The following is a 27,364-nucleotide window of genomic DNA, read 5'->3' on the forward strand; positions in this document are numbered from 1 at the left end:
TCAAAGACTTTCTGTGATTTTCTGTGTATTCCTCAGTAAATATTGCTTTGTGTTTATTTCTGGTTTTAGTAAAATAATATAACATTTGGGTAGAAATATACAGAAGAGAAGGCCACAGTTTGAAGAGATTATGGCAAATATCTCCACTGCCACCATGTATTTGCCTTTGGTGCTCAGATAGGCCGGGATCATTGTGATCCAAACACTGCAGAAGAGCAACATGCTGAAAGTGATGTACTTGGCCTCATTAAAACTGTCCGGTAATGTCCGAGCCAAGAAAGCTACAATGAAACTCACAGATGCCAACAATCCCATGTAGGAGAGGACAATATAGAAAGCAATTACTGAGCCCTCATTGCACTGAATGATGATAATTCCAGGTTTAGAATGTATGTTTTGCTCTGTAAATGGGGGAGAAATGACCAACCAGATAACATTAATTACTATTTGGATGACTGAACAAACAAAAGCAATATAATTTGCCTCTTTGGGCCCCATCCATTTTCTCCAGGAGCTCCCTGGCTTGGAGGCTTTGAAAGCAATGCAAACCATTATAGTCTTGGCCAGGACACAAGAGACAGATGTGGAGAAGGTGATTGCAAAAGAGGTTTGCCGGAGCATGCAGGTTATATCTACAGGGTGACCGAGGAACAGAAATACAGAGAGAAAGCTCAGCTTGATGGAGACAAGGAGAATAAAGCTCAGATTACGATTATTGGCTTTCACTACTGGAGTGTCTCGAAATGAAATGAAGATTCCCAACATACTCAGTGATATTAAAAAAAGAACCAAAGTGATGACATTAAAGATTAGAGTTAGAGGGTCTTTGTCATATGAGAGAAACTCAAGTGGTTTCTCAAGACACAATGTCTTCGCATGATTCGGCCATTTATAGTCCGGACATCTTACACAGTTCTCCATATCTGGTAAAAAGACAATATTTAACAGGAATGGAAAAACAAAAATGGAAATGGAAAACATAAAAATAATGACACCACCCAATTCTACTGTAATTATTTCACAGTACAACATCATCTACATCAAAGCCGAATTATCATATTGGCACCTCTAATTTTTGATATTAAATCAGTTTAATGTATCGTTAGAGAAAGGACTTGGGGCAGATTTATGTGAGATTAAATTGGGAGATTAGAGTTTGTCAGAAATTTATTAGGGATCTTTAGAAGTGTGTTTATTAATGCATAAGCAAAAAGGGTACATGTGGGGGTGGAGGGGGTTGTGGCTCATGCAGGGGGGCAAGAGGAAGCTTGTGGCAGGTGGGCCAGTGAGGTTTGGGGGCCCTGGGGGGGTGCAGTAGCCACAGTGGGCTGGTCCCCATATACCCCTTTTGAAGTATGCTGCATATACATCATTCATCAATCATTTCACAATCATGTGTCATTTTGACAAATGCATTTGTGGAATTTCAAAATTTACTGAAGCAAGGCGCTAAGTATCTATAGAAGGATACAAATAGTATGCTCTGTAATTCATCTAATCTCTTATTGAACATCTGTTAATGTTTCAGCTCCACTACCAAGCAATGACTACATACCCAGAGATGTGTAAGAGTCGCATAGAAGAATCAAATGGTGGGGCTGGAGAAGGCAAGGGCTTTTTTTTTTTCAAAAATGGAAGGACAAAGTCAACAAGCTAGTACCACTAGATGGATGATAAGTAGACCAATCACTTTGGTTATTTTTTAAAGTCAGATTTTTTCTAGTTGGACTTTTAAATGGGAAAAACGCCATTATTTTATAGGAAACAAAAACTTTAATCTTTCGTGATTTAATAAACTCCAATGGTGTTAAAAGTCTGAATAAAAAAAGTACTCCAACACAGACCTGCTAAGTTTATGTAGAAGTCATTGGCAGATGTCCTGTTAATATCTTGATCTGCACTGGGTTTCGTTCATTAATCCGAATATTTTGTGGTTTCAGGAGTAAAATCTGAAAAAGTCTTTGGTGACAAATCTGAAATATTTGTATGATTCAGATTTTTTCATGATATAAAAATATATTTATAAATAGGGGGAGAAAATCAGTGCAGACTTAATCGGGGTAGTTTTCAGAAAATAGTAAGAACATTTCATATTTTGATAAATAACCCCGTTGCATCACAATATCCTACTCAATTTGTTGTTTATTGTAACATCAAAAACACAATTTATCAAGTAACATTCATTGGAATTTACACAGTTACCAGTTAAATTGGAGACCTCCCCCTCTGAACATGAGGCACAGTCATAGCAGCAGGGCGGCGCTCCATTCTGTGGGACTTTTCTGTAGCCAGGAGGGCAGCTGGCAGAGCACTGAGATTTCAGAGTCTGGAAATAATGAAGAGAGATAAAAGAGAGATGTATGAAATGTTTGACTGTAGAGCTTACAGTCTAAGTGGATGGGAGGCTAACATACAGGTACAAATTTGAGATGAAAAAGTGCACAAGGTAAGGCATAGTCAGGAGGGACAGGACTAGGCTAATGTTCTAGTGGTCCAAAGGGTAGGCTCTAGGATTTTTCTTGAAGAGATTAAGAGAGGATTCCTTATGGGGGAATTCAGGGATGGAATTCCAGAGGTAAGGAGCAGCAAGATAGAAGGGGTTGAGACAAGAGGTGGCAGTGGATGTGGATGGTGTGAAGAGAAGGTGACTGAGAGGAGCAGAGAATACGACCAGTTATGTATAGTGAGACAAGAGAATAAATGTAGTGAGGAGCAGAGGAGTGAAGGGCTTTGAATGTTAGTAGAAGGATATGCTATCCCTTGCTTAACAGGCAGTGATGCTAAGGATTTTAGTTGGGGTTGAGCAGGTTCACTTTTAAGAGAGAGAAGAAGCAGAGTTTAAGATTGATTGGAGGGTAGAAAGATGGGAGTTAAGAGGAGATTAGTGTTTTGGATGTGTTTGTGAAAGAAATGGACGTATCTTGGCTATATTGCGGAGGAAGAAACGACAGGTTTTGGTGATATTATTAATATGATTAGAGAAGCTGAGTGACTGGTCAAAGATGATGACCCCTAGTGTGCTGAGTTAACCGAGTTAAAAGTCATGCCATCAATAGGAATGGTGAAAGGAAGAGAAGGGCTCAGTTTGGGTGGACAAACCATGAGCTCAGTCTTGGCCAAGTTGAGCTTGAGGTGGCATTGGTTCATCCAGGAAGAGATATCTACTAAGCAGTCTGCGATCTGGGGTTTAATGTCAGAGTTTAGTGAGGGAGTGTCTAAATATATATCTGAATGTCATGGGCATAGAGGTGATATTTAAGGCCAAATGAAGATATACAGTCTCCTAAAGAGAGACTGTACAAGGAGAACAACAGAGGACCAAGTACATAAACCTGAGGATTTGTTTGCAAAAGTAACAGAGAAGGAGCGGTCAGAAATGTAGGAAGAGAACCAGGATGCAGCTTAATCACGGATACCAATTGAATGGAGAACTTGCATTAGAACAGAATGGTTAACAGTATCAAAAGCAGAAGAATGAGAATAGAGTAATGCCCTTTGGCTTTAGCAGTCTGGAGATCATTTGCAACTCTACATGAGGCAGTCTCAGTGGAGTGTGCAGGTCAAAAGCCAGACTGCATAGGGTCAAGTAGATTATTGGTGTAGAGAAAGTTAGTAATCTGGAAGAAGATGAGATGTTCCAGACATTTAGAGCGGTAAGAGAGAGACAGGTAGTTAGATAAACAGGATGGATCCAGTGTAGCCTTTTTCAGAATGGGCTTGACACAGGCCTGTTTGGATAATGAGTGGAAAGTAGCAGAAGTTAGTGAGGAATTGAATATATGAGTACTGGAGTGAGGACAGGAGCACACTGTTTTAGTAGAGGTGATGGGATAGGATCAAGTGAGCAAGTTGTTGGTGGAGAGGATAGGAGAAGTTTAGACACTTCCAGCTCAGATATATGATCAAAAGAGTTGAAAATGGAAATAGAAACTTTAGGGGGGATGAGAATATTGGTATCTGAGGGGTGGCAAAATTATCAACTTTATCAACTTTGCTTTCAAAGAATTCAGCAAAGTCATGGGGGGTATGTTCAGGTGTTAGTGAATCATTTGTAGAAAGATGAAGTAGCGAGTTGAATATTGAAAACAAGTGTTGTGGGTTGGATTTGTTGTTAATTATGAGTGTATTGTAGAACTGTTGTTTAGCCTGGCATAGGGCAGTATCAAGTCAGGCCATGAGAAATTTATGGTGGAGGAAGTCAGCTTTTGTATTTGATTTCCTCCACATGCGCTCTGCCACTGGTGTACAGGACCACAGAAATTGTGTCGGGTCATTCATCCAGGGGCAGGGATTGCGGGCTCGACTGCGTTGTGGCTACAGAGGGGCATGAGTATTGATAGCAGCAGACAGAACTGAGTTAAAGGTATTTACCAGCGAATCAGGATCAGAGGACGTAATGATGGAGGAGAAGCTAGAACTGAGAGAGTCAGATAGAGCAGTTATATCAACAGCATGGGTGTTGCGAACCAGAATTTTTGGTAGAGGGTTAGCAGAGAGGGAGAGTCCGAGATAGAAAAAGAGATAAGATGGTGATCAGAGAGAGGAAAAGGATCACTGTTAAATGTAGAGAGTTTTAGGTTTTTGGTGAAGACCAGATCTAGGCAGTATCCATCCTTATGGGTAGGTGTATTTGTCCACTGCTGGAGATCAAAAGGAGGTGGTTAAATTGAGAAAACGTGATGACCAGGACTGGGAGGGGTTATCAATGTGACAATTGAAGTCACTGAGAATACTTGCTGGGCTGTCAGAGCATGGGAAAAAGAGAGCTATGAGATAGAAATGTGGCACGAAATTTAGCAGAAGGAGGTCTGTAAATAACAGCTACCCATGCAGCAAGAGGGAACAGTTGACCTGAATGCACCTCAAAAGAAGGAAACAAGAAGGAAGACGGTGTAGAGATTAGTTTATAGCAGCAGTGAGGGGAGAGCAGACTGCCTACTCCTCCCCCATGGCCAGTAGTACAGGGGCATAAGAGAGAGCTGCCTCAATAGCATTGTCATTCTGAGAGAGCCAGGTCTCAGTTAGAGCAAAAAGCTGAAGAGATTTAGAGCAAAGTGCACAGGAGCATGGTAGATGAGCAGAAGGGACAGTGGGAATTTGAATAAGGTTGGAAAGGTTGGCAGTATTTGTAGGTTTTGAGCAGAGGGGGTCCATAAGGTGGGTGTTAGCAGATCGGTATATGGCAGGGACCCGAGTTAGGAAAGATATCACCTGCAGCTGGTAACAGCAGAAGAGAGAGTGAGAGCAGGTGGGAGAAAGATTTTGTAGAGCGGAAAGCTGCAAAAAAAAAAAAAAAAAAGGATCCTGAGACAAGCTGATTTTCTGTAGGAGAGGTTGCAGAATGAGCAGCAATATGAAAGTTGGAAGCAGATTCAGAACAAGCGGTGTAGATGAAATTCCAGTCACTGGGGTTCCAATCTGGGTTCCAAATCCATACTTAAAGCCGCATACTTTAAGCCTTCAGACTGTCAGTCTAACAACCCTACAGAAGTGTATTGGTACTGAAGTTATGTCTGGTACGAAGCATGACACGGAATTTACTGGAGAAATTTGCACTTTTGTGAATTTGACTCTATATTGTAACGTTCACAGTGGGAAACCGCTGCAACAGGAGTTAAATTCACTTGATGAACATTTGCGTGTGGTGGAAGCTCAGGGAAAAAGCCACAAATGCTTGAAGCAGGCATGGTGAAATATATAGGATTTAATGGGACTGAAGCAAAACAGGAACAGGTCAAAAATAAAGTCTTAACCAGGCAGGCAATGAAAAGCTGGAACAAAAACGTAGTATCAGGATTCAGGAACTTGGAACAAGGAATATCCAGGAACAAGGATTCAGGAACAAACAAATTACATTCAGATACAAAACCAAACACATTCAATGACTCAGCCCTGAGCAAGGTTCAGAGCATGGTTTATAAAGGGCAATTGATTAGGGAATAGGAGACACATGAGGGTAAACGAGGTGGGTGGAAAACAGTGGAAACAGACAAAATACAGAATCACAATAACAAGATCAGGACCAGCCCCAAGAGCCTCCAATGGCTCACTTGGTAAGTGCACCGACTGTGCACTGAAAGTCCAGCAACCCCAGTCCTAAGTGTTCAAATCCCAGATGGTCCTTACATATATCTCACCTGTATCAAATACATGAATGAGTGACCTCCAAACCTTCCCTGCCTTTTAGAGAGATGTATTACCTTTTCTCACACACTTACTTACTATATTGAACCAAGTCCACCACCATCGTTCCAGTGCCAAAGAAATATTCAGTAATCTGCCTGAATGACTACCGCCCTGTTGCACTAACCCCGGTCATCATGAAATGCTTCAAGAGACTTGTGATGGCACATATCAAGAACACCCTCCCCCGCTCACTGGACCCACTTCAATGTGCATATCGGCCAAACAGGTCAGCTGAGAATGTCATATCTTCTGCTCTCCACCTCTCACTAACTTATCTGGATAAGAAAGACAGTTATGTGAGAATGCTGTTTATAGACTTTAGCTCAGCATTCAATACCATCATCTCAAAAGCTGAATGGGAAACTAAACAAGCTGGGATTGAGCACCTCTATGTGCAATTGGATCTTGGACTTTCTGTCAGAGAGGCCTCGGTCTGTTTCCAGCACCATCAGATTGAGCACAGGAGCTCCTCAAGGATGTGTTCTCAGCCCCTTATTGTACACATTGCTGACACATGACTGCATAGTTAGAGACTGCTCAAACCACATCATCAAGTTTGCCAATGACACAACTGTGGTGGGGATCATCAGCCACAACGACGAGTCAGCGACAGAGATGAGGTTCAGCAGCTGGCGGTCTGGTGCAGTGAGAAAAATCTGTCACTGAATGTGGATAAAATGAAAGAGATGATCGTCGACTTCAGAAGAACTCGCCCTGCTCACACACCACTCAACATCAATGACTCCATGGTAGAGACAGTAAAGAACACCAAATTCCTTGGAGTCCACATCTCTGATGACCTCACCTGGACCACCAACACCACCTCCATCACCAAAAAGGCTCAGCAGCATCTTCACTTCCTTAGATGACCGAATCAGGCCAGCCTTCTGCCTCCCACCTCTACAGCCTTCCGCCTCCCACCTCTACAGGGGCACCATAGAGTGCGTCCTGACGAGCTGCATCTCCATCTGGTACAGTAGTGCCAGCTCTGCTAAACGTAAAAGTCTACAGCGGACTGTCAGAGCCTCCTGCATTGCACTGGACTTCACACACACCTCACATGGACTGTTCACGCTGCTCCCATCCGGCAGATGCCACAAACGATCAGACTCCTCAACTCACTGCCTGTCCTCCCACTACATTCCAGACACACCTGAACTGTGAACTTAACTTTGTGAACTGTTAATTTATTTGCACAATTCTAAAGGTTTACACATGTATATATTTAATTCCTGGCAATTTATTGCACATTTCAAATGTTTACATATTTATTGTGTATTTTAAGTGCCTTTTTGTGATATGTACCAGCTGGAGCCACGTCGTCTCGTCTCACTGTGTATTCGTATACTGCTGAGATGACAATAAAGTTTACTTTGACTTTGAAAAACTGGTAAAGATTTAATTACAAAACTAAAACAGATTTCTGCTTTCGGCTTTCACACTCCTCGTCTGATATTATATGTATGTACACACTATAAGAAGTACAGAAATGCATATCTGTTTATACACTAGTAAAACAAAGTTACCTGCCCCGATATGATAGAAACCCAAAAGTTCTCACATTGACCCTCAATCCACAGGATGGGCCTTTGATACATGAAAGGGTGAAGGAATAGTGTTGTGCAACTACACCTCACTTGTGCTATGCAACTAAATAACAGAATTGGACACCAGAAGTTTCTTGAACAAAACAAACAGCAACAGGCTACAAATCAGGGTTTTATACTCAACATGCACAATATGGATAGATGCACCCTCAGAATCTCTGTACCGTGACCTGGATCCCCACATGTTGGAACAGGGAAATCACTAAACCTAAATCCCAATTAGGCTGCGATCCATACACTACAGGAGAGTGTTCCCTAAGGGGATAGCTACCCCTTGCTATCAATCCTATTTAACGTCATGCTTACTGGTTCTATCTGCCTCACTTTCCTAGAAAGTCCTATTACAGAAAACTACCCTTTCCTGACTACTCCTCATTCATGGGGTCCCTGTATATCTAACTTTACCAAGGCCTTCCCTTTACTGAGACATAAGCTCCGGGCTCCCATTATCATCCAATCCCTCTTGGATTAGCTGGTGACAGAGGAAGTCCCACCCTCTGCCCAGTAATATGCTGAAGTATGACAGGAACTTGTTATCAGCCTCTGCGTCAATCATAAACTATACACACTAGTAGTACAGTACATACATGGGCTTTTGCCCAGCAACGAGAGAACAAGGAAGTGTAGACATTTAAAGCCATAGGGGAGAGATAACCCTATGGGTCCCTACATTAACCATCCACAAAAAAATGTAATTAGTGATTTTGAAATCTTTAAATACTAGCCACTCTAGTTGTTCAAAGGCTAATATAAAGGCTGCAGCATTCTCTTAATCACTTAGGATAGTTTCTTCTCCTCTAACTCACTTGGCTCCCTTTCTTGAAATTGTGTTTTGGCTGTTCGCTACTGGGCATGCTCAGTTCTTCTTATGAAGAGATGACATTGTTGATTTCCATAGAAACTCTGCTTTAGTAGCTGGAGAAACATATTTGTTCTCCTAACAGTCTCTCCTGAGCTCAACTTAATCATTACCATATTTTATCCTGGCAGAACTTTTTATCAGCGTAAGTTATTCCTGTATAAGCCTTTGTACTTGATTACATTAACTTTATAGCACATGTAACGAAGTTTGAAAGAGTTGAGGAGGATTACGTGAAGGAGAGCGTCTATACTTGGCGCCAAGATCGCTTGAGGCAGCGTTCGGAAGGAGGATCCCCAGGGACTGGACAGCCAGCACCGCTACGGGAATTTGTGGTGTGGGAGACGCAACCCTGCAGTCTATACAAGCAGTGAAGATGTAACCGGCAGCCTCTCACAGCAGCAACCTTTTTTAGACGCACGAACAGAGGAAAGAGACGCCAAAAGACCCAAGCAGCGCATCAACCCCAGGATTCCAATCGAGAGGGACCACTATCCGAAAAGGAACAAACATACACAGAGGTAAATAACCTAGTTATTAATTTATCGTCACATGAACTTACTCCAAGTTAACTTTTACTTCTAAATAAAGGATTGGGATTTGTTCCTACCCACAAGGTCACTACAGAAGATTTGGAAATTGAATTCCTTAAATTCATAAGGAAAGTTAAACTCAAAATGTATTTTCAGAGAATACTAATGATGGGCTTATTAATAGGTTTAAAAAATCAAGTACTATGATTCCTGATATACATAATGACTCAGTGCAATCTTTTGAACATATAGTTATTTCTGAATTACGTAAAATTGGGGTAACCAATAAATGCCTCAGCATATAATATAACAATAATCTAAAGAGCGCTTAGCACTTAACTCCTTACTAGGAATGGGCAAATTTTTTCACCTTGTTTTGCCCCAGAAATGACACCCAAAGACTTGTATGGCATTGTGCAACAAAAAAAAGAGGCGCGCAACAAAATTTTGACGCCCATAGGCTTTTAATGGGCCTCAGCAACATTTTGCCGATGTCGAATTTTTGGCAAAATGAAACAGGTCAAATTCACTATAAGAGTATTGATTGTGACCCCACACTGAGTATTAAGAAACAAATTGATTTAATGGTTGAAGATGCATGGCTTAATAATGTGATTGACGTTATTGAAAAAGAGTTTTTAGTCACAAGGTTTCCAAGAATTCCAGTACTGTACCTTCTACCCAAGGTCCATAAGACATTAATTAACCCCCCAGGACGACCAATTGTCTCGGGTATGGGGTCAGTACTGGAGCCCTTGTCAATATTTGTCGACTCTGTTCTGCAAATCGAAATGTCAAAAATAAGTGTATTTTTAAAAGATACTACAGATTTACTGTGCAGACTGAATGATATTGATATAATTCCCCCTGAGATAATTTTATGTTGGATCAATATACAAAGTTTATATACCTCTATTCCCAATAATGAAGGAATGAATTGTATTGAGGTAGTGCTCCTTGACAACAGTTTGCCAAATCAAAAAATGTTCTTCTTATTGGATTGTATAGTTAGTACTGACCAAAAATTATTTTACCTTTGAAAATGCATTTTATTGGCAGACCCAGGACACATCTATGGGGGCTACTGTAGCGCCCTCTTATGCTAATTTATATGTACACAAGTTTGAGAAAAGTTTTTTTTGGAGAAAGAACCCTACTGTAAATATATCTTTGCCTATTTTAGATTTGTGGACGATATATTACTATTCTGGAAAGGTCCCTTACATTTACTTGAGGAGATGATTAATGAAGCCAACAATAGCCATAGAACCATTAAATTTACCTATGAATATTCTACATCTGAAATAAATTTTCTGGATGTCAAAATAAGTTTAATGGATTGCATAATACACACTGATCTATATAGAAAGAGTGTGGATAAAAATAACCTACTACATATGAATAGCTTTCATAGTCCTAAAGTTAAAAGAGCTATTCCAAAAGGACAGTTTTGCCTGCTAAACGCATCACCTCTCCTCCAGAGAAGTATAATGAGACAAAAATATCTTTAACCGAATGGTTTGTGGAGAGAGGTTATAAAAATGAATTTATCAGGAAAGCAATAGATGATGTAGATGATATTCCCAGAAATTACTTATTACGTCATAAAGAGAAAGGGGCTAGTAGAAGACTCACTTTTGTCTCTACCCACAATTCTAATAGTCCCAAAATAGAGAGTGTTATTAAAAAATATTGGCCATTACTACAAGCAGATAGACAATTTGGCCTTTTATTTAATCAACCACCTCTCTTTTGTTACAAACTGGGGGCGTACACTTAAAGATTTATGTCCTTCAGACACTAGATCTAAGAATCAACTATTTCCCGGTTACAAAAAAAGGGGAACTTACCCGGGTCTGGGGTGTAATCGTTGCTCCGCGATAATATAATGTTCCAAAATTAATCATCCAACTAAAGGCTTTGAAGTTAATCTCAATGTATATGCTACATGTAAATCCACTTTTGTTGTATAATTACTAAAGTACCCGTGTGGCCTAGGATATGTGGGTCAGACTTCCAGGGAAGTGAAAATGAGAATTCAAGAACATGAAAGTAATATTAGAAATTTCAAAAAAGACACACAGACAGATGCACCGGTTTCTAGACATTTTATTGAATTCAAACACAACTGTATGCAATTACGATGGTGTGTTCTTGATGAAGTGGCCCCAGATAGGCTTGGTGGGAACAGACTACAAAGACTTCTACAAATAGAGGGTAAATGGATTAAGAAATTAAATACATTGAATCCTGATGGTCTAAACGATGCTTGGAGCTTAATAAGTAATTAGTAATAATACTAATTATTTACTTCATTCTAATTTGCAGATATTGAACTTGTACTTATGAATATATTGAAGTTTCATTATGTGAATATTTAAAGCTACCATTCAGATACACTGGTAAGGTCTATATCTTATAATTCCACATGTCCTCTAGTGTTTGTTTTTAGTGTATCTATAATGTATTTTTTTAAATCAAGTCAACTGTGGTAGGCTAGTTTTCTTTTGGCAGTGCCACTATATTCTGAACAGGTTGTTTTTAACAATAATTGTTTTTTCAATATGTATGGACTTGATTTGTACATATAAGCACTGTTACACTTTGGATGTATACCCAAACAGGTTGCCAATCTCAAGATGGACACTGAGATGATATTATACTACCAATACTTGTGGCGACTAAGCCTTGTTAATTTACATATCAACAGGGATTGGACATTGGACTACTAGGGGGTGGTGACGTGTGTTTCAAATTGTTATCGTGTATTTGGTTTTGTAACACTTGAGAAAGGGCACTGAGGGCCCGAAACATGTTGTGTTTGTCAGTCGGCAATAAACACTAATTCACAGCAGTAAATCTGCTCTTCTCTTTTCTAGTCTAATATTTATAGCGCACGTGTGATGTCTGCAGATTTAAATGTCACTGATGATGTGTCAGAGGGAAAATGGCCACTAGGTGAAAGCTGCTATTTGTTTTAGGAAAATGTGGTGGTGCAGGTGAATGGAGGGGTTATATGCAGTACAAGAATGCCATTTGGGTTGGGTAGATGTGTCTACCTTATATATATGATAGAAGAATGTAGGATTTAATTAAACAAACGTAGGAATACCAACCAACAATATTGATAATAATGATGTAGGACAATATGGGTCAGGGTGTCCACAAACAAACCAATATAAATGAGAAATTCAAAAATTGGGACTTAAACCCCCAGCCCATAGGCCCTAGAATATAAATTGTTGAAAATGACACCAAAGTCACCATAAGTAAAAAGGCAATATTTATTCAACACCATGCCATAATACCCTAATAAAAACAACTTAAAAACAAGCAGCGTTACATGTTAGAGGAGGAATCCCTCAGATTATAAATGTAATGGGTGCTGAAGGCACCATTCACATATATAGCAGAAAAATCAATCGGGTCTGCACAGATCAAGGTCTATAATATTCCAATGTTAATGTGGAGGCATACAGCCTAAATACATGTAGCATCTTTTGGCAGACATGAATAAAAAAGGCCAGAGTTTATGGTGCGCACCATCTCAAGTTGTGTGTAAATCCAAAATTCCAAACTTATTTGGCACCCTCCGTGCCTTTGTGTTCGTAGGTGGCTACTATGGCCCAATGATGTTAATTGTTGAATGGGTGTGGTGACCAAATCTGAGAGTGCACTAGCCAGTGTCCAATGATAAAAAAGTAAATGGTTCAGCGGTCAAATCCAAGTGGCGGGGACTAGCGGTTCGGTCGTCACCAAAACACTGGGCAGTATATAACCCTTGTTTGGATAATAAGGTAAAAGGTCAATGAGATGCTCTGGGCTTAGCAATATCCTGCCCCCGCGGCAGAAAGTCACCCTGCATTTTATTGTCTCTCAACTGAAATATACAAGCACATTTCAAATATACAGTTCTCCCTAAATTACCTTTTATTATAAGCTTTATATTGTAAATAAATTGCCCTCTTCAATTCATGATGCAATTATAACGATAATAATCAAGTCTAATAAAGACCCTACTCAGAATGGATTGTTTAATATCAGAGGGATGTTTAAGTTCTCTACACCTTGTCTCTCTGCAGTTTGAGCTTGCCATCGCTAAAGGCCTGATATACAATATTCTAAGCTGAGCTTTAGGTTCTGTTAAAATAGTCTGGGAAAATACAACTTCCTCATATGTACAGTATAAAACGAAATAAATTGTTCCTACCTGGTTGTAGGTGTTTTTCTTCCAAGTTATATTTTGAATATTAATTTCCAGGTTGCCTTTAGATTCTAACCAACGATAAGTGCCAACCAAAATGTCAGCTGGCATACATGTATAGAGGGTAATCCAGCACTTAATTTCGTAATACATATTCAAGAATCCAGGATCACTAAAATGTACTTTTTTTCCGGAGGGATCTTTGAAATGTACATTTCTTAGATATCGGTGCAACTGTCAGATGGAATATGTATATGAAAATCATTGTCTACAAAATGGAATAATACAAATTGAAAGATACTGATTGTCTCAGCATTATGCTTTTTCTAAAAGTGACCTGTATTAAAAGGCACACCTCTGACACCTTGACCCTTTCCAAGTTGCTAATTTAAAGTTTAAACTAACTAACGACTCTCTCTTCATTAGAATTTGCTAAATTGTAACAAAGCCTCCGTAGTGATATGGTAAAATACTCTTTAGTGCATTAAAAGCACAATGTCAGTTGAACATAGCAAAGATTCTTAAAGGAACGCTGACCCTTGACTTCTTTCAGTCCTATGGGGAAGCCGCCATATTCCAAGTTGGTACCCTAGGCATGCTGGGAATTGTAATTATGCAAGTTCAGAAAAGCTGCACAAGGAATTACAGGATCCTGATTGGGTAGCAGGTATGCATGCTAAATAGCAAGTGATTAGAGCAGGAAGGCTAAAGTTATAGTTATAATTTACTTTAAAACATCAAAGCTAAACTAAATAAATATAATATATTTTAGTCAAATTGGAGGTAGAAGCCAGTAAACATTCATTGTAAGCATGCTGGAGTCCTCTAGTGACCAAACAGAGGTATAACCATATACTTAACAAATTCTCCAAAGCATGCTAAGTAAAAAATATACTTTATTTACATCAGTTATTAAAATAAATGGGAAATAACCCCTCTAGCGTTTAACGCGTTTCATGCTTACCCAGCACTTAGTCATAGGCAGAATCTAACTAGTTTCTTTTCCTTTGTTCCTTAAATACTAGCTCTCATAGTTCCTCCCCTCAATAAAACCAATTACAATCCAAAACATGTGTTACAACTGCCATATATCATCCATAGGGCTAATGGCTTTGTTCAGATACAATGATCTATGTGTAAGATAATTCATGTTACAGGGCATTTGTAAAAGTATAATTATACAATATAAAAAATATTATACATATAGTTAATTATAACAAGTCACATCAAACATATAATTAAGAACGAGTGGCAACCTAGTTTGTAGGTGAAAAATCCAATAAACCTCTCTTTTCTTTAGTTTCGTCAGGAGATCTCCCCCTCTAATGCCTGTCTTCATTTGTTCAATTCCCTGTATGGAAAAATACTGTAGATTACTATTATTACATTCTTGAAAATGTCTAGTGACATTGGTTTTGCTGCTTAGTTTAGTATTTCTTACTTGATTGATATGTTCCCTAATACGTTCTTTCAATGATCTAATGGTGCAGCCTATGTATTGCTTACCGCACTTTATACAAGTAATGAGGTAAACAATCCCCTTACTGCAACAATTGATATATTGTTTAATTTTGTGTATATTTGTTGTCACAGTTGAATTAAATTCTTTGGAGACTTTCAAGTATTTACATATAACACAACGATTATGTCCACACTTGAAACATCCAATAAATCTCAGAAAATCTTGTTTGCTATTGCTATTCTCTTTATATAAACTCGGAGACAATGAATCTCCAAGCGTATAGGCACGTCTTGCCACACAGCCTATTCCTGGGTCCAATGCTGCACAAAAGTCACCAAAACCAAATTCAATAGAGACACGACAGACTATGGTAGAGACCAGGTGTACACCTGGGCACAAAGGAGGAAGGAGACTAGATATGCACAAGGCAATAATCACTCACAAAGGTCGATTCTAAAAAATACAAGTACCCCAAAGAAGGTTAGCTTCTCAAGCATGGAGGGGGATGACCTTTCAGAAGGCTCTTTTGATGGCTCTTCTCCTGTCTCTTCATAGGTTAATAGGACTGAACAAGCTCAAAAGGTTTTTTTAGGGACGGAAGAAGCAACAAGAACAGAAAACAGACAATGGACACAGAACAAGACGAACAGGTCCCTATGGAAAACCAAAAATCCTATGGAAGAACAAGAGACACCAAGGGACAAAGACAGAGAAAGCTATGCACTGAGGAAGAAGACACTGAGAAAGTAATGAACTTGTCATCGAAAGGTTTATCTCCCGTTCATTTAAAGGTTTTAGCTAAGGGATTATCTTTTTCCCCTAGTAGGAATTTTGAGATTTTTGAAACAATGCTGGATGTTAACCAATTTGTTAGGAAAATTGTATTGAAGAAGTATTTTGCACAAAGGGAAAAGAATGAGAGAGAATTGGTTGTAATTAATCCCCCAGAAGCAATAGACACCTCTAGATTTAAAAACCGTAGTGAATTCTACCCCACACAATTTAGGGGACCTTTGGTGGACATATATCAGACAAGAGTGGAGGAAGCACTTTGGCAGTTACATTTTAAGAATATAGACACCCAACGGTCCTCTAACTTGACGGTTAAAGAAAAAACTGCACTAAAGGAACTACAGGAAGACAACTCCATAGTAATAAAGAATGCAGATATTGGATTGGTAGTCGTTTTAGATGCTACAACATATAAAGATGAGGCCTTGAGGCAACTTATAGATAGAGGTGCTTATTCATTGCTGGAAAGGGACCCTACTGATAATTTTTTTACATAAACTAGTGACATTGGTGGAGCTGGCTTACTCGAAGGACTTGATTAGCGATATGATAAAAGATTATCTTATACCTAAATCTCCTGTTATACCTACTTTTTACCATTTACCAAAAGTACATAAAAGCCAAAGGCCACCAATTGGTAGGCCAATTGTATCTGGAATAGGCTCATTGAATGAGCATCTATCCGAATGGATAGACGCACATCTACAACCACTGGTGTTACTATTGGCAAGTTATGTTAGGGACACTACAGATGTACTCAGTAAACTTGGACAGATCGTGTGGTGTGAGGAGTACAGCTGGGCCACACTGGATGTGACCTCGCTCTACTCATCTATTCCATATGATAAGGGATTGGTGGCGATTAAATATCATTTGGATAGATATAGCAAATACACAGAGGAGTTGAAAGGATTTTTCCTACAAGCTACAGTATAAGATTCCTTTTGGAACATTACTACTTCCTGTTCAATGGTCAATACTATTTACAACAGTGTGGGACGGCTATGGGAGCAAAATTTGCTCCCTCCTTCGCCAACCTCTATATGGGGTGGTGGGAGGAAACCCAGATGACAACAGAGAGTACTCAATATTTAAAATTCTATATTCGTTATATTGACGATCTATTGTGTATTTGGACAGGAGGAGAACAAAAGTTTAGAGAATTTGTGGAGGGAATTAACACCAATGAATTGAATCTACGATTTACAGATACATTCTCTAAATGTGAAATAGAATTTCTGGATGTTAAACTGATGACTAAAGCAAACACTATACATACTACAATTTATCGAAAAGCATTTAGGCATAGGCTGCACCATTAGATCATTGAAAGAACGTATTAGGGAACATATCAATCAAGTAAGCAATACTAAAATAAGCAGCAAAACCAATGTCACTAGACATTTTCAAGAATGTAATAATAGTAATCTACAGTATTTTTCCATACAGGGAATTGAACAAATGAAGACAGGCATTAGAGGGGGAGATCTCCTGACGAAACTAAAGAAAAGAGAGGTTTATTGGATTTTTCACCTACAAACTAGGTTGCCACTCGGTCTCAATTATATGTTTGATGTGACTTGTTGTATTTAATTATATGTATAATATTTTTTATATTGTATAATTATACTTTTACAAATGACCTGTAACATGAATTATCTAACACATAGATCATTGTATCTGAACAAAGCCATTAGCCCTATGGATGATATATGGCAGTTGTAACACATGTTTTGGATTGTAATTGGTTTTATTGAAGGGAGGAACTATGAGAGCTAGTATTTAAGGAACAAAGGAAAATAAACTAGTTAGATTCTGCCTATGACTAAGTGCTGGGTAAGCATGAAACGCGTTAGGCTCTAGAGGGGTTATTTCCCATTTATTTTAATAACTGATGTAAATAAAGTATATTTTTTACTTATTAGCATGTTTTGGAGAATTTGTTAAGTATAAAAATAAATAAATATAATGCCTTGCTCTATACCTCCTTAATGCATAGTAGTGTTTGTGCTTCACTTTCTATAACTTGTTATGAACCCAGTCGTAAATTACATAAATAAAGAGAAACCCATCCATAAAGCACAAAAAGGGCAGGAGCGCTACAATATTCCTCTAAAACTCAATTTGCTGAGTGGGGATTGATTTGCAGCCTATTTACTATAGTGAGAGTTCAAATTCTGAACTCAGCAGTAGTCACTTTGCATTGCACTCAGCATGTCTGGGAAGGAATATAGTGTCAAATTTACTAAAGGGCGAAGTGATTAACGCTGGTGAAAATTCGCCAGCATGACATCATTTCTGAACTTTTCTGATTTACGGGTGCAGACGTAACTTTGCTAGTGAAAAAGACACATTCGCACTCTTTCGCCAGGTGAATTTTCGCTCTGCGGAATGGACGTAACTGAATTTTACTGAATGTTACCTCTTGCACCAGACTTGCCTTCGCCAACTCAGACCAGGCGAAGTGCATTGGAGGGCATAGGACTTCCTCAATTTTTAGTGCAAAAAAAGTCCCAAAAAATGCTGGCGTCTTTTCCTTTTTTCAGAGTGATAGGCTGCAAAATATTTTTTTGGGTAACCAGATTCTCCCATATATTTTCTTACACACATGGCACACAAACTATACAGTGGGCTCATGTGTAGGGCATTATAACAACTTTATTTTATTTATTAAGGTTCCCTGGACTTGTGTAATGTAATGTATTTGCTGCAACATATACGTCCATTCAACTTTATAATTTCCCACCGAATGCAAATTAGCCAATGATATTGGATCTTTGCTATGACTTCCGAAATAATGCTAGCAAAACTTCGCCTGTGTTCAACGCCCTGGACGCAACTTCACATTTTAGTGAGTTAGTGTTGTCCTAGCGAATTAATGCCTGCCGAAGTGTTGCGATAGCTGGGAAGCCGTCACTGGCAAATTTTTACTGCTTAGTAAATTTGCCCAATAGTGTATAGACTCTATTGTAATCAAGTAATTAAAATTTTTACAAATGATTTCATTTTTCTATGTAATACTAACACAGTAGCTTGTACTTAACCCAACTAAGATATATTTAATCCTCATTGGAAATAAAAACCAGCCTATTGGGTGTAATTCATTTTTAAATGACTTTTAGTAGACTTAAGGTATAGAAATCCAAATTATGGAAAGATACCTTATCCAGAAAACCACAGGTCCTGAGCATTCTGGATAACAGGTCCCTTAACTGTACCTACAATTTCTATTGTTATGAGATCAAAACAAGCCCCTATCATGATGGTCTGGTAAATTAGCCACTCCTAGTAAATACTGGCAGGCAAATCCCCAGTGTTATAGATGTCTAAATGTCTAATTAGGGACCTATTTGCTTATTATGCCCTTTTTCTCACACAGTGACCAGTAGATGGCACTGTGCAATAGTATAAAGGTGGCTGTGACAATGTGCTCGGGGTCCATTTTAGCTTTAGCCCTTCCCTTATCATCAGTAAGGAAATGGATAGTCAAACCTAAGATTCTGGCCCTAGTTAAGGATAAATTATACCCTGTTATAGAGCACTATAGGCGTGATAGACAGATTATTTAATTGAGCAGCTCAAGGCTCTGGGGGTGCTGGCAGTTGTGGAGGTGATTTGGTGCAAATATTTGCTTACCAGCGATGTTACCATGAGGAGGATGAGAAACTATGTGCTTCTTCCACAGCATAGACTGTAAAATGGAGTCTTAGCTCCCACAAGGCACTGTGTTGGGTCACATGGTAAAACTACGGTAGCCAGATAAGTCCAAATGCAGTTCAACCATAAGCCATGTGGAGGTGTAGAATAAACATGAAATGGCCTTGTGCAATTACAAGTGTCCAGTGGAGGGAGTCCACAGCATGTTGTGAAATCCCATAGCATGATAAAAGCTTATGCTGAAGACATGACAGTAGGAACTAAGTGCACAGTTGGGTGTACCTTCAAATTGTTGCTTCACTGTGTGTTCCCTCGCCTGCAGGGACCAAGCTAAGTATGTACTATCCTTTGTGCTCTATGTTCTGTCAATTGCTGTAAACTCCCATGTGGATTGTCCTGCTAAATAAACTATGTTTTTCTAGTTAAGCATAAAGAACGACTGGCGCCCTGTTGTTGGGCATTAGCACGTTGTTACAGTTTCACTACACCCTGCCTTCACACCGTTGCGAGGGCTTACACTTGACTCAAGTATATTAAAAAGTAAGCTTTAAGTAAAAATGGTAATGTTCAGTTTACTATAGCGCTACAATGAGATAAGATGGTTCTAAAAGGTTGTATTTTATGCAACTTCAAGGTTTCTATTTGTAACATTTGTAACATATGATATTTGTAACATATGATATCCCAAAACCCTGAACAAACCACAAGGTCATGGTCTCGGCTCACACGTCTGCCTCTAACAGGGCAGGGGAACCCTAACATATACAGGAGGAATGGGGAGCAGATAGTAAAGTCTTAGAACAGGCTTTGACAATACCAGTCAGACAGAGCAGTACAGAATCTGGGGCCAGGAGGGTAGTCAGGATAAACAGGCCGGGGTCAAAACCAATCAGTAACATGGTACAAAGTCAAGATCTAGAAGAGTGGTCAAACTGGGTCAGTTCGGACAGTGATACAGCAAAGGTCAAAAACAGGCAAAGGTCAGGAACAGATAATCAGATGCAAATCAAACCCAGGAACTATCAGGGAATAGACCTACATTGGGCAATGAGTCAGAGCAGAGTAGGGGGTTTTAGGGTAGAACTACATGAGCGTTTTTTGTTGGATCAATGCCACGTAAACTACTACTCCCATTGCACCCAGACAAACTGTACTAATATTCTTAATTGCCCCCATGCATGCATGTACAGTGAGGAATTTGCAGAGGAAAGTAATAAGCTGAGGGGTAGTGTGCCTTTGACTTGCCTTAAAGGGCATGTAAACAGGGTCAGACTGGGGGGCCCGGGGCTCACCGGGACTGCTGTCCAGGGCCCCCTCCACCCCCCCAACCCCTACTGTTAAGTGCCGCTTGGGCCACACACATGAATGTGCGTCTGGTGTGCATGCGCAAACGACGGCGCATCCGCAGACGGCGGTGTGGTATATCGGAAGAGGGGTCTGGATCCCTACATGTTGGAACAGGGAAATCACTAAACCTAAATCCCAATTAGGCTGCAATCCATACACTACAGGAGAACTACAACTGAATGAAAAGCCATAGGTAAGAACGACATTAGATCGGAGGCGACACAATTGTCGGATGTGGATCAATAAGCAGTGTCTTTATCCATTTGGACCGTGTAGTTGTTACCTGCGACTTTTCATTCAGTCCAATTATAATCTGACGCGTGTGTCCAATTTGGCGTCTGCATTTTTGGGCCGGGCGTCGATTAAACGGAAAATGCTTGTATAGTTGAGGCCTTATTGCCAGTCTTATGGCTTCCACTGATCTCCTTTGGCCAGATTGACAACAGGTAAAACAAGCCATGCTTACCTGCAGTTACAAAGCATAACCATAAGTGTGACCCAGTCCCTTACCTGTCTGCTCACATAGAGTAGTGGTAATACAGACAACACAGGAACACCAAGTCCCTGGTACAACTCCGAGCAGGCTGTTACTCTATTGGTTAGCCCAAACCCTAGCTGGTTTTTAAGCTATTGTGATTTTGCAATGGCTGACAAGGGTTTCAACTGAAAGCAAATATTACCTGGATCCCAGTGTTTTTATTGCACATGTGCATGCTTTTTACTCTTGACATGGCATTTCTTTCCCTGGGTTTTTTGCAGATGGACTCAGGATAAAGTTTGTAGAAGGGATGAATAAGGTGCAAAATGTGACATCCCAACACAAAGACATTGCATAAAACTTTCATACTACTGTTTTGAAACCCTAGTTTTATGTCTATTAGGCAGAAACCCAGACTTTGTTTCACCTGTATTTCATATTAGTCTAAACAGTTGCTCTCCCTGTATGTATGGGATATAAAGCTGGATTCAGGAAAACAAGGGGAGAGAGAAGCACAAACACAATTTAGCACATTTCTTATTACAAGGTATTGAGGAAAGTCACGCCGTCTTCTTGTGGCCTCACACAAGGAATTACTCCAGTGAGACAATAGCCAACACTTCATAGCAGGATTGAGGTTTAATAGAGAGGGCAGAGGTGAAAAAAAGGTGTAGAACAAATTACCCTTTTACACCTATAATTACATATCATTTTTTTGGTAAAAAAATAAGAAAAGGTAAAAAACTGTAATATATTCTGGGACTTCTTAGTTATCAGTGAAAAATAAAAATGATTCTTTACTGTTTTGACTGATTACCTGATTTCTATGAATATTTTTGTGCACCTGTTTATTACAGTATTGTCCAGATGAAGAAAGCATGTCATGTTCTGCATGTGCCAATCCATATACTGCTGTGTACACTCGGTAACTTCTGCCATCATCTCGTCGTCGTAATTTTAAACTTGAACAGTTCTTAAAATGTTTTCCATAAAGATTCTGAAATATCATATCCTTCTCTCTATCGTGTGTCAGACACGATGCGTCAACTGTCAATAAGTCCTTAAGCAACAAGTCTTCTTTAATGGACAATAAGTAGTCTTCAAATTCTGAGTTATCGAAGAAAAAGATTTTTTCTTGAAAAATTAGACTGCCTTTAAAGAGGGGGAAAACTGAAACACCAACCCATGTTGCTGGAACTACCAAAGTTTTTTCTTTTATTATATCTTGTACTAAAATTATTGTTGTTATAGGAAATTGTTCTGCACACAAGATAACAACTTCTGCAGTAGATTTTTGTATTCCTTCTAATGTTCTTGTGTTTGTGTTTATATCATCTGTTAGAGTGCCAATAAAGTCCACATAGGCTCCATGTTTGGTGATCTCGTTCCTGAGGTTCTGACTCTTTCTTTTACCACGTTCATCACCAGCTGCCAGAATGATCACCCAAGTCCATCCCAAGTGTTCCACCAGCTCTGCTATAGCAACATGCTGAACATTATCATCTGGCCCAGTACTAAAATGGTATGGATACCACACTTGGTCCTTTAGCACAGGGTCAATTAAACTATAACTTATCTAATAAAAAAAGGAATAAGGATTTAAATTAAAAACATTTTGGCTGCAAACATCCTTATCACTCTACATCCCACTTATATGAATAAAAATTCCTTTAGAAGAAGTGGCCAGAAGATTAGACTAGTGACCAACTGGTTATGGTGTGATCTCATTGGAAAAATTACCAACCCGAAAAGGTTTTACAAATGCATAGCAGCCACTATTATGTTTTACTACTTAAAATGTACATACTGTATATAAATATTATAATAGTCACTCAAGACCTGTTTGCCACATGTGAAGGCAAAATATATAGATGAGGCAAAAGTCATTCCATGGGTGTCTGGTAACCACCAGTTGATTTTTAGACCACTACTAACTAAGTAAGGTTTGAGCAGTACAGATCCCCTTTAAATAGACACTGTCAGCTATCTTCTGTTAATATGGCAACTTCTAACTGGGAGATAACCTAAGGATGTTGGGAATTGTAGTTTCTGTACTCCAGGAAAAGTCGACCATGAGACAAGGGTCAAAGGAGTGTGATTGGTTAGCATTCAGAATAGAAACTAGGCAAGTCGGCAGAGTTAAAATGAACTTTCCATCCTCATAACACAAAAACTGAACTCAACATTGATTAGAAAACCTATAAAAACAAACAGAAAAAAGCCAAATCATGTTCTAACCAGCCTAAAAAAAACCTCTGAACTGGTATCACTCTACATACAACTTATTCCAAACTGATAATGACAAATGCTGATGTGAGTGTGAGTCACTTTGCTCATGTAAATCAGCAGGTCTGGAAAGATGTAGAGTGTTTGCACAAAGGTTCCCCTGTACATTGCATGTTGTTTTGCCTATAGACCTTCTGTCATGGTTTGACTTCTCCCCCAGTCTAATGGGCTGTTCATAAATTCCAACTAGCCTCCTGCAATATTTAACTTTACATGCATCTTGGATCTTTCTATCCTAACAAAGCCTGGTGAGCTGTAGAGATATAAAGTACAAAAACACTTATTTTGTGAATAATGTATGTAATATCATCTGCGTATCTATTTTCTCTGTCTATTAGACACGGAAAAACTCTTTATATAGCAATAAGTTGTAGCAGAATAATAACTATCCAAGAAGTCTTAAATTGGTGAACAGAGAGAAAAATTAAATATGGTTAAACCCCAACAGAAAGTAATGTAAAATGTGTTTAAAATTTGAATTCCTGATACACTTGAAGATCAATAAGTGGGATTAAACAATGTTGATTCATTCTTATATATGTCTATGGGTTGGGATGTCCACAATGGCAAAGATGAAAACTTTGGTAGCTGTTTTAGTTGTAAAACACCATTTATACTTGAAATATCTAACAGGGGGCTCATAAAAAGTTCATAAAATATGAAATATGGAAATTACCTGTGTGTATCCATATATACCCAATAGCTGTGCTATAGGCAAGGATGAACCTGTTGACCGACCTCCAATAAATCCAGCAATTTCCCTTTCATCCCCACAGGAATAATTAGGAACCATATTCCCAGGACCAGATAATATCTGCAGGACACTCCCTATAGCGAGCCTTGGATCCCCACAAGAATCATATACATGATACCCTAGAGTGATGTTGGGTAACAGATCCGGGTTCTTGTTAATTTCATCAACAGAGAACAACAAGGTCTGGACCCCTCTCCAGCGAGCTTGAGTGGAACTGTAGGAAAATTGTTCCTATTAGATAGAAAGTATTTAATAAAGATCTCTAAACTATTATTATCAATAAATTAAACTGGTAATTAAATTAATTCAAAAAACAAATTCAAATAAACAATTGCAAATGACTGGTTGGTAGTTCATCTTAACAGGGCTCATAGAATACAAGTTGTGAAATTATTAGGTAGTTAGCAGTAAAAGTAGGCTTATCCTGAGTTTGTTATCCCAACAGATTTCAATGCAAATTAATCATTTACATGAATTACAAGAATCTTCCAAAAAGGGTCTATGCATATTCAAACCCTTATGGCTATGCTAGGCCTTTCCTTACCACTATACTAACTGGCATCTGGTGAAAGTGTTCTATAAGTGCCTATATACCATTTTTAATAGTTAACCATAGTGCCCTGCCACTGACATAAAAACTACAATTCCCAGAATGCTTTTATTGGCAATTTGGCCATTTTCAGGGTGTCAGAGAGGTGGTCCTAGGTCAGGTGTCAGTATGCCTTTATAGGGGCACTAAACCCCACAAAAGTATATGTCTAGAAAGTTTTGTCTATATGTTTTGGACTCTTGTACCGACCCAAAGTCACCAAAGCTCTATAGAAATAAAGATTCATGCCTCTGAATATTCCACAGTAGCTCTCCAGTTTTTGCCGGCCAAACTACTGCACATGTTCAGTCTGCTCTTGGCTGATGTTAATGACCTGAGGTTAGAGACTGACCCACACCATATTATACTTTCCTTTGCATTCTACCAACAGTCACTGCTTATTCACTATTAAACATGTATACAAGCTGACCAATCACAGTCTTGTCTGGCAGCTCACTAGAAAACTAAAGCCCTGATCTGACACTTTAAACTTGGAGCTAGAATTTGGCTGAATTCTTAAAGTGTAGAAAAAGAGAAGAAATATCTGATGAGAGAGAATATAGGAGCAGAGCTGTAAGTTGCTAAATTCTTAGAGAAAGATGTTACAGTCAAACTGAAAATAATATAGAAATTCAGATGATATGGGTGGAACTCACATGATTATGGGCTAGGGGCTAAAAGACTTTGTCGAGATCTATCTAACTGTTATAAATTAACCATTTCATTTAGGATGGTGTAAATGTCCCAAGTCAAAAGATTAGAGATATTTCTCAAAATGGTGTAAAGCAAATCAGAATTCCCCACTTGTTTATTATACCTTTTCCCTCAGTTTGGTGTTGGTAACTTATTTGTGTAGCTTTGTTAATAAATACATAGTAACATCGTAAGTCGGGTTGAAAAAAGACACACGTCCATCAAGTTCAACATTAAGTCTATATATAACCTGCCTAACTGCCAGAGGGAATTTTTACAATGCAGTTGGAAGAACTTGGAAATACCTATATACAGTAATACTGAACTAATTTGTGGTTCTTGTGTGAATGACTTATTTAAAGTGCAAAGATTTGTCTCCATTTTGCAGCAATCCTGTATGCCCACATTAATTCTTATTGCATGTACCTAATGGGGGTGCCGTCTCCCTTAATTGAAAAATACCAGGAGTAATGTGTTGAGGAGCCAGGGTCTGCACTTGTGTGTGTGTGTTGTGTGATATACAGTAGTTGCATCTGAATTCAGTAAACCCTCCTGTATGTTTTACAATGTGAGAGGAAAATTTTTACCCAGAAAAACCCCACACATACAGAACATACAAACTCCTTGCAGATCTACCCCTGGTTGGAAATGAACCTTGGACCAAAAGAATAAAGAAGATTTACCATTCTTTTATCTATTTGACATTTCTGAATTCCACATATGTGTGAGCCAAAAGCTGAAGAACTTACCTTATGCAGACAGGAATGTTCTTACCAGTATTATCTTTTATATATTTCACTTCAAAATTTACAGAGAAGACTCCTCCTATGATGATATCTCCATTCTGAAAGTATTTGTATTCATACTTAGGCTTAGTGATGTGAATACGACACTGTGAGTCTGACCCACTCAGCTCAGTACTGCAGGGAGTTACCCATATGGCTGCCAGGCAGAATATCACTTTCAGCTGATCAGATGAGAGACCTCTGGTCAGAGACTGTGTTAAATGTATCATTTCCCTTTTTCACAGTCACAGTAATGAAAATAGTTCTCAGGTCTTGTAATTCAATTGCTGTTATGATTCAGTTATGAAAGCTATGGAAATGCAATTGTGTCTCAGTGTCCTTATATATATTCACTGCTCAGTGATATTTCTGTTGTACTGTATGTAAAACCTGTGATTAGATTATTAACAGAACACTCAATGTCCATGTCTGGTTCTTCACCACAAATTAACACTGTAATTGTTTCATTTTGGTCTATTCTAATTATATTTTGCCCTCACATCTTCAGGGGACTTTATTTCCTGAGCTTCCAGATTAGATCCAAGTTGTCAGTAACATTTTCAAATAAGGAATTGAATCACTAGTAAAACCATGTTAAACGTAATTGGTATGACATATCTCCCAACTGTGCCCTTTTCTGCAGGACAGTTCTGAGTTTAACAGTTCAGCTCCAGGCCCAGATTAGTGGAGAGGCCACCAAGGCCCGGGCCTAGGGTGACAGGATTTTAGGGGGAGGCATGTTGCCCAACTGCACCCACATTAATTCAGAAAGACAAGGGATTTGAGTGGATAAAAGGGAGGGGACAGGGGCGATGAACGATAGCAGGTCTAGGGGCACCCGGTATGTAAATCCAGCCTTTCTCTTTGATCTCTTTATCTTTTGATCTTTGATAATGGATAATAAAAATAAAAATTCTCATGATTTATAAAATTTTACTCAATGCTTTTGACGACTTCATTGCGTTTGACGACTTTTCTGCCATTTTGCAAAATTTTGGTGAAGCAGATCGGATCAAATCAGTAATAACCACCCCAAAAAATTGCTTGGATGTAAGTGCATTACTAACTATAAACAATACAAATTACAATCCCACAGGAATTCCTTATTTAAATTTTTGACCTTCTCATGCCC

At 38.9% G+C, this 27,364-nt stretch overlaps 1 protein-coding gene across 1 annotated transcript; it reads right to left on the bottom strand.

Annotated features, from left to right (window-relative positions):
- Nucleotides 1–26,462, bottom strand: LOC121398276 (vomeronasal type-2 receptor 26-like). Its single transcript, XM_041577274.1, has 5 exons — nucleotides 26,197–26,462; nucleotides 24,088–24,379; nucleotides 21,943–22,701; nucleotides 2,203–2,326; nucleotides 1–923 (listed from the first exon to the last, which is right to left on the bottom strand). Exons 1-5 carry the CDS (start codon nucleotides 26,460–26,462, stop codon nucleotides 1–3), a joined length of 2,364 nt encoding a protein of 787 aa, XP_041433208.1.
- Between the last annotated feature and the right edge of the window lie 902 nt (nucleotides 26,463–27,364).

Source organism: Xenopus laevis, chromosome 1S, assembly GCF_017654675.1.
Source record: "Xenopus laevis strain J_2021 chromosome 1S, Xenopus_laevis_v10.1, whole genome shotgun sequence".
NCBI lineage: Eukaryota > Metazoa > Chordata > Amphibia > Anura > Pipidae > Xenopus > Xenopus laevis.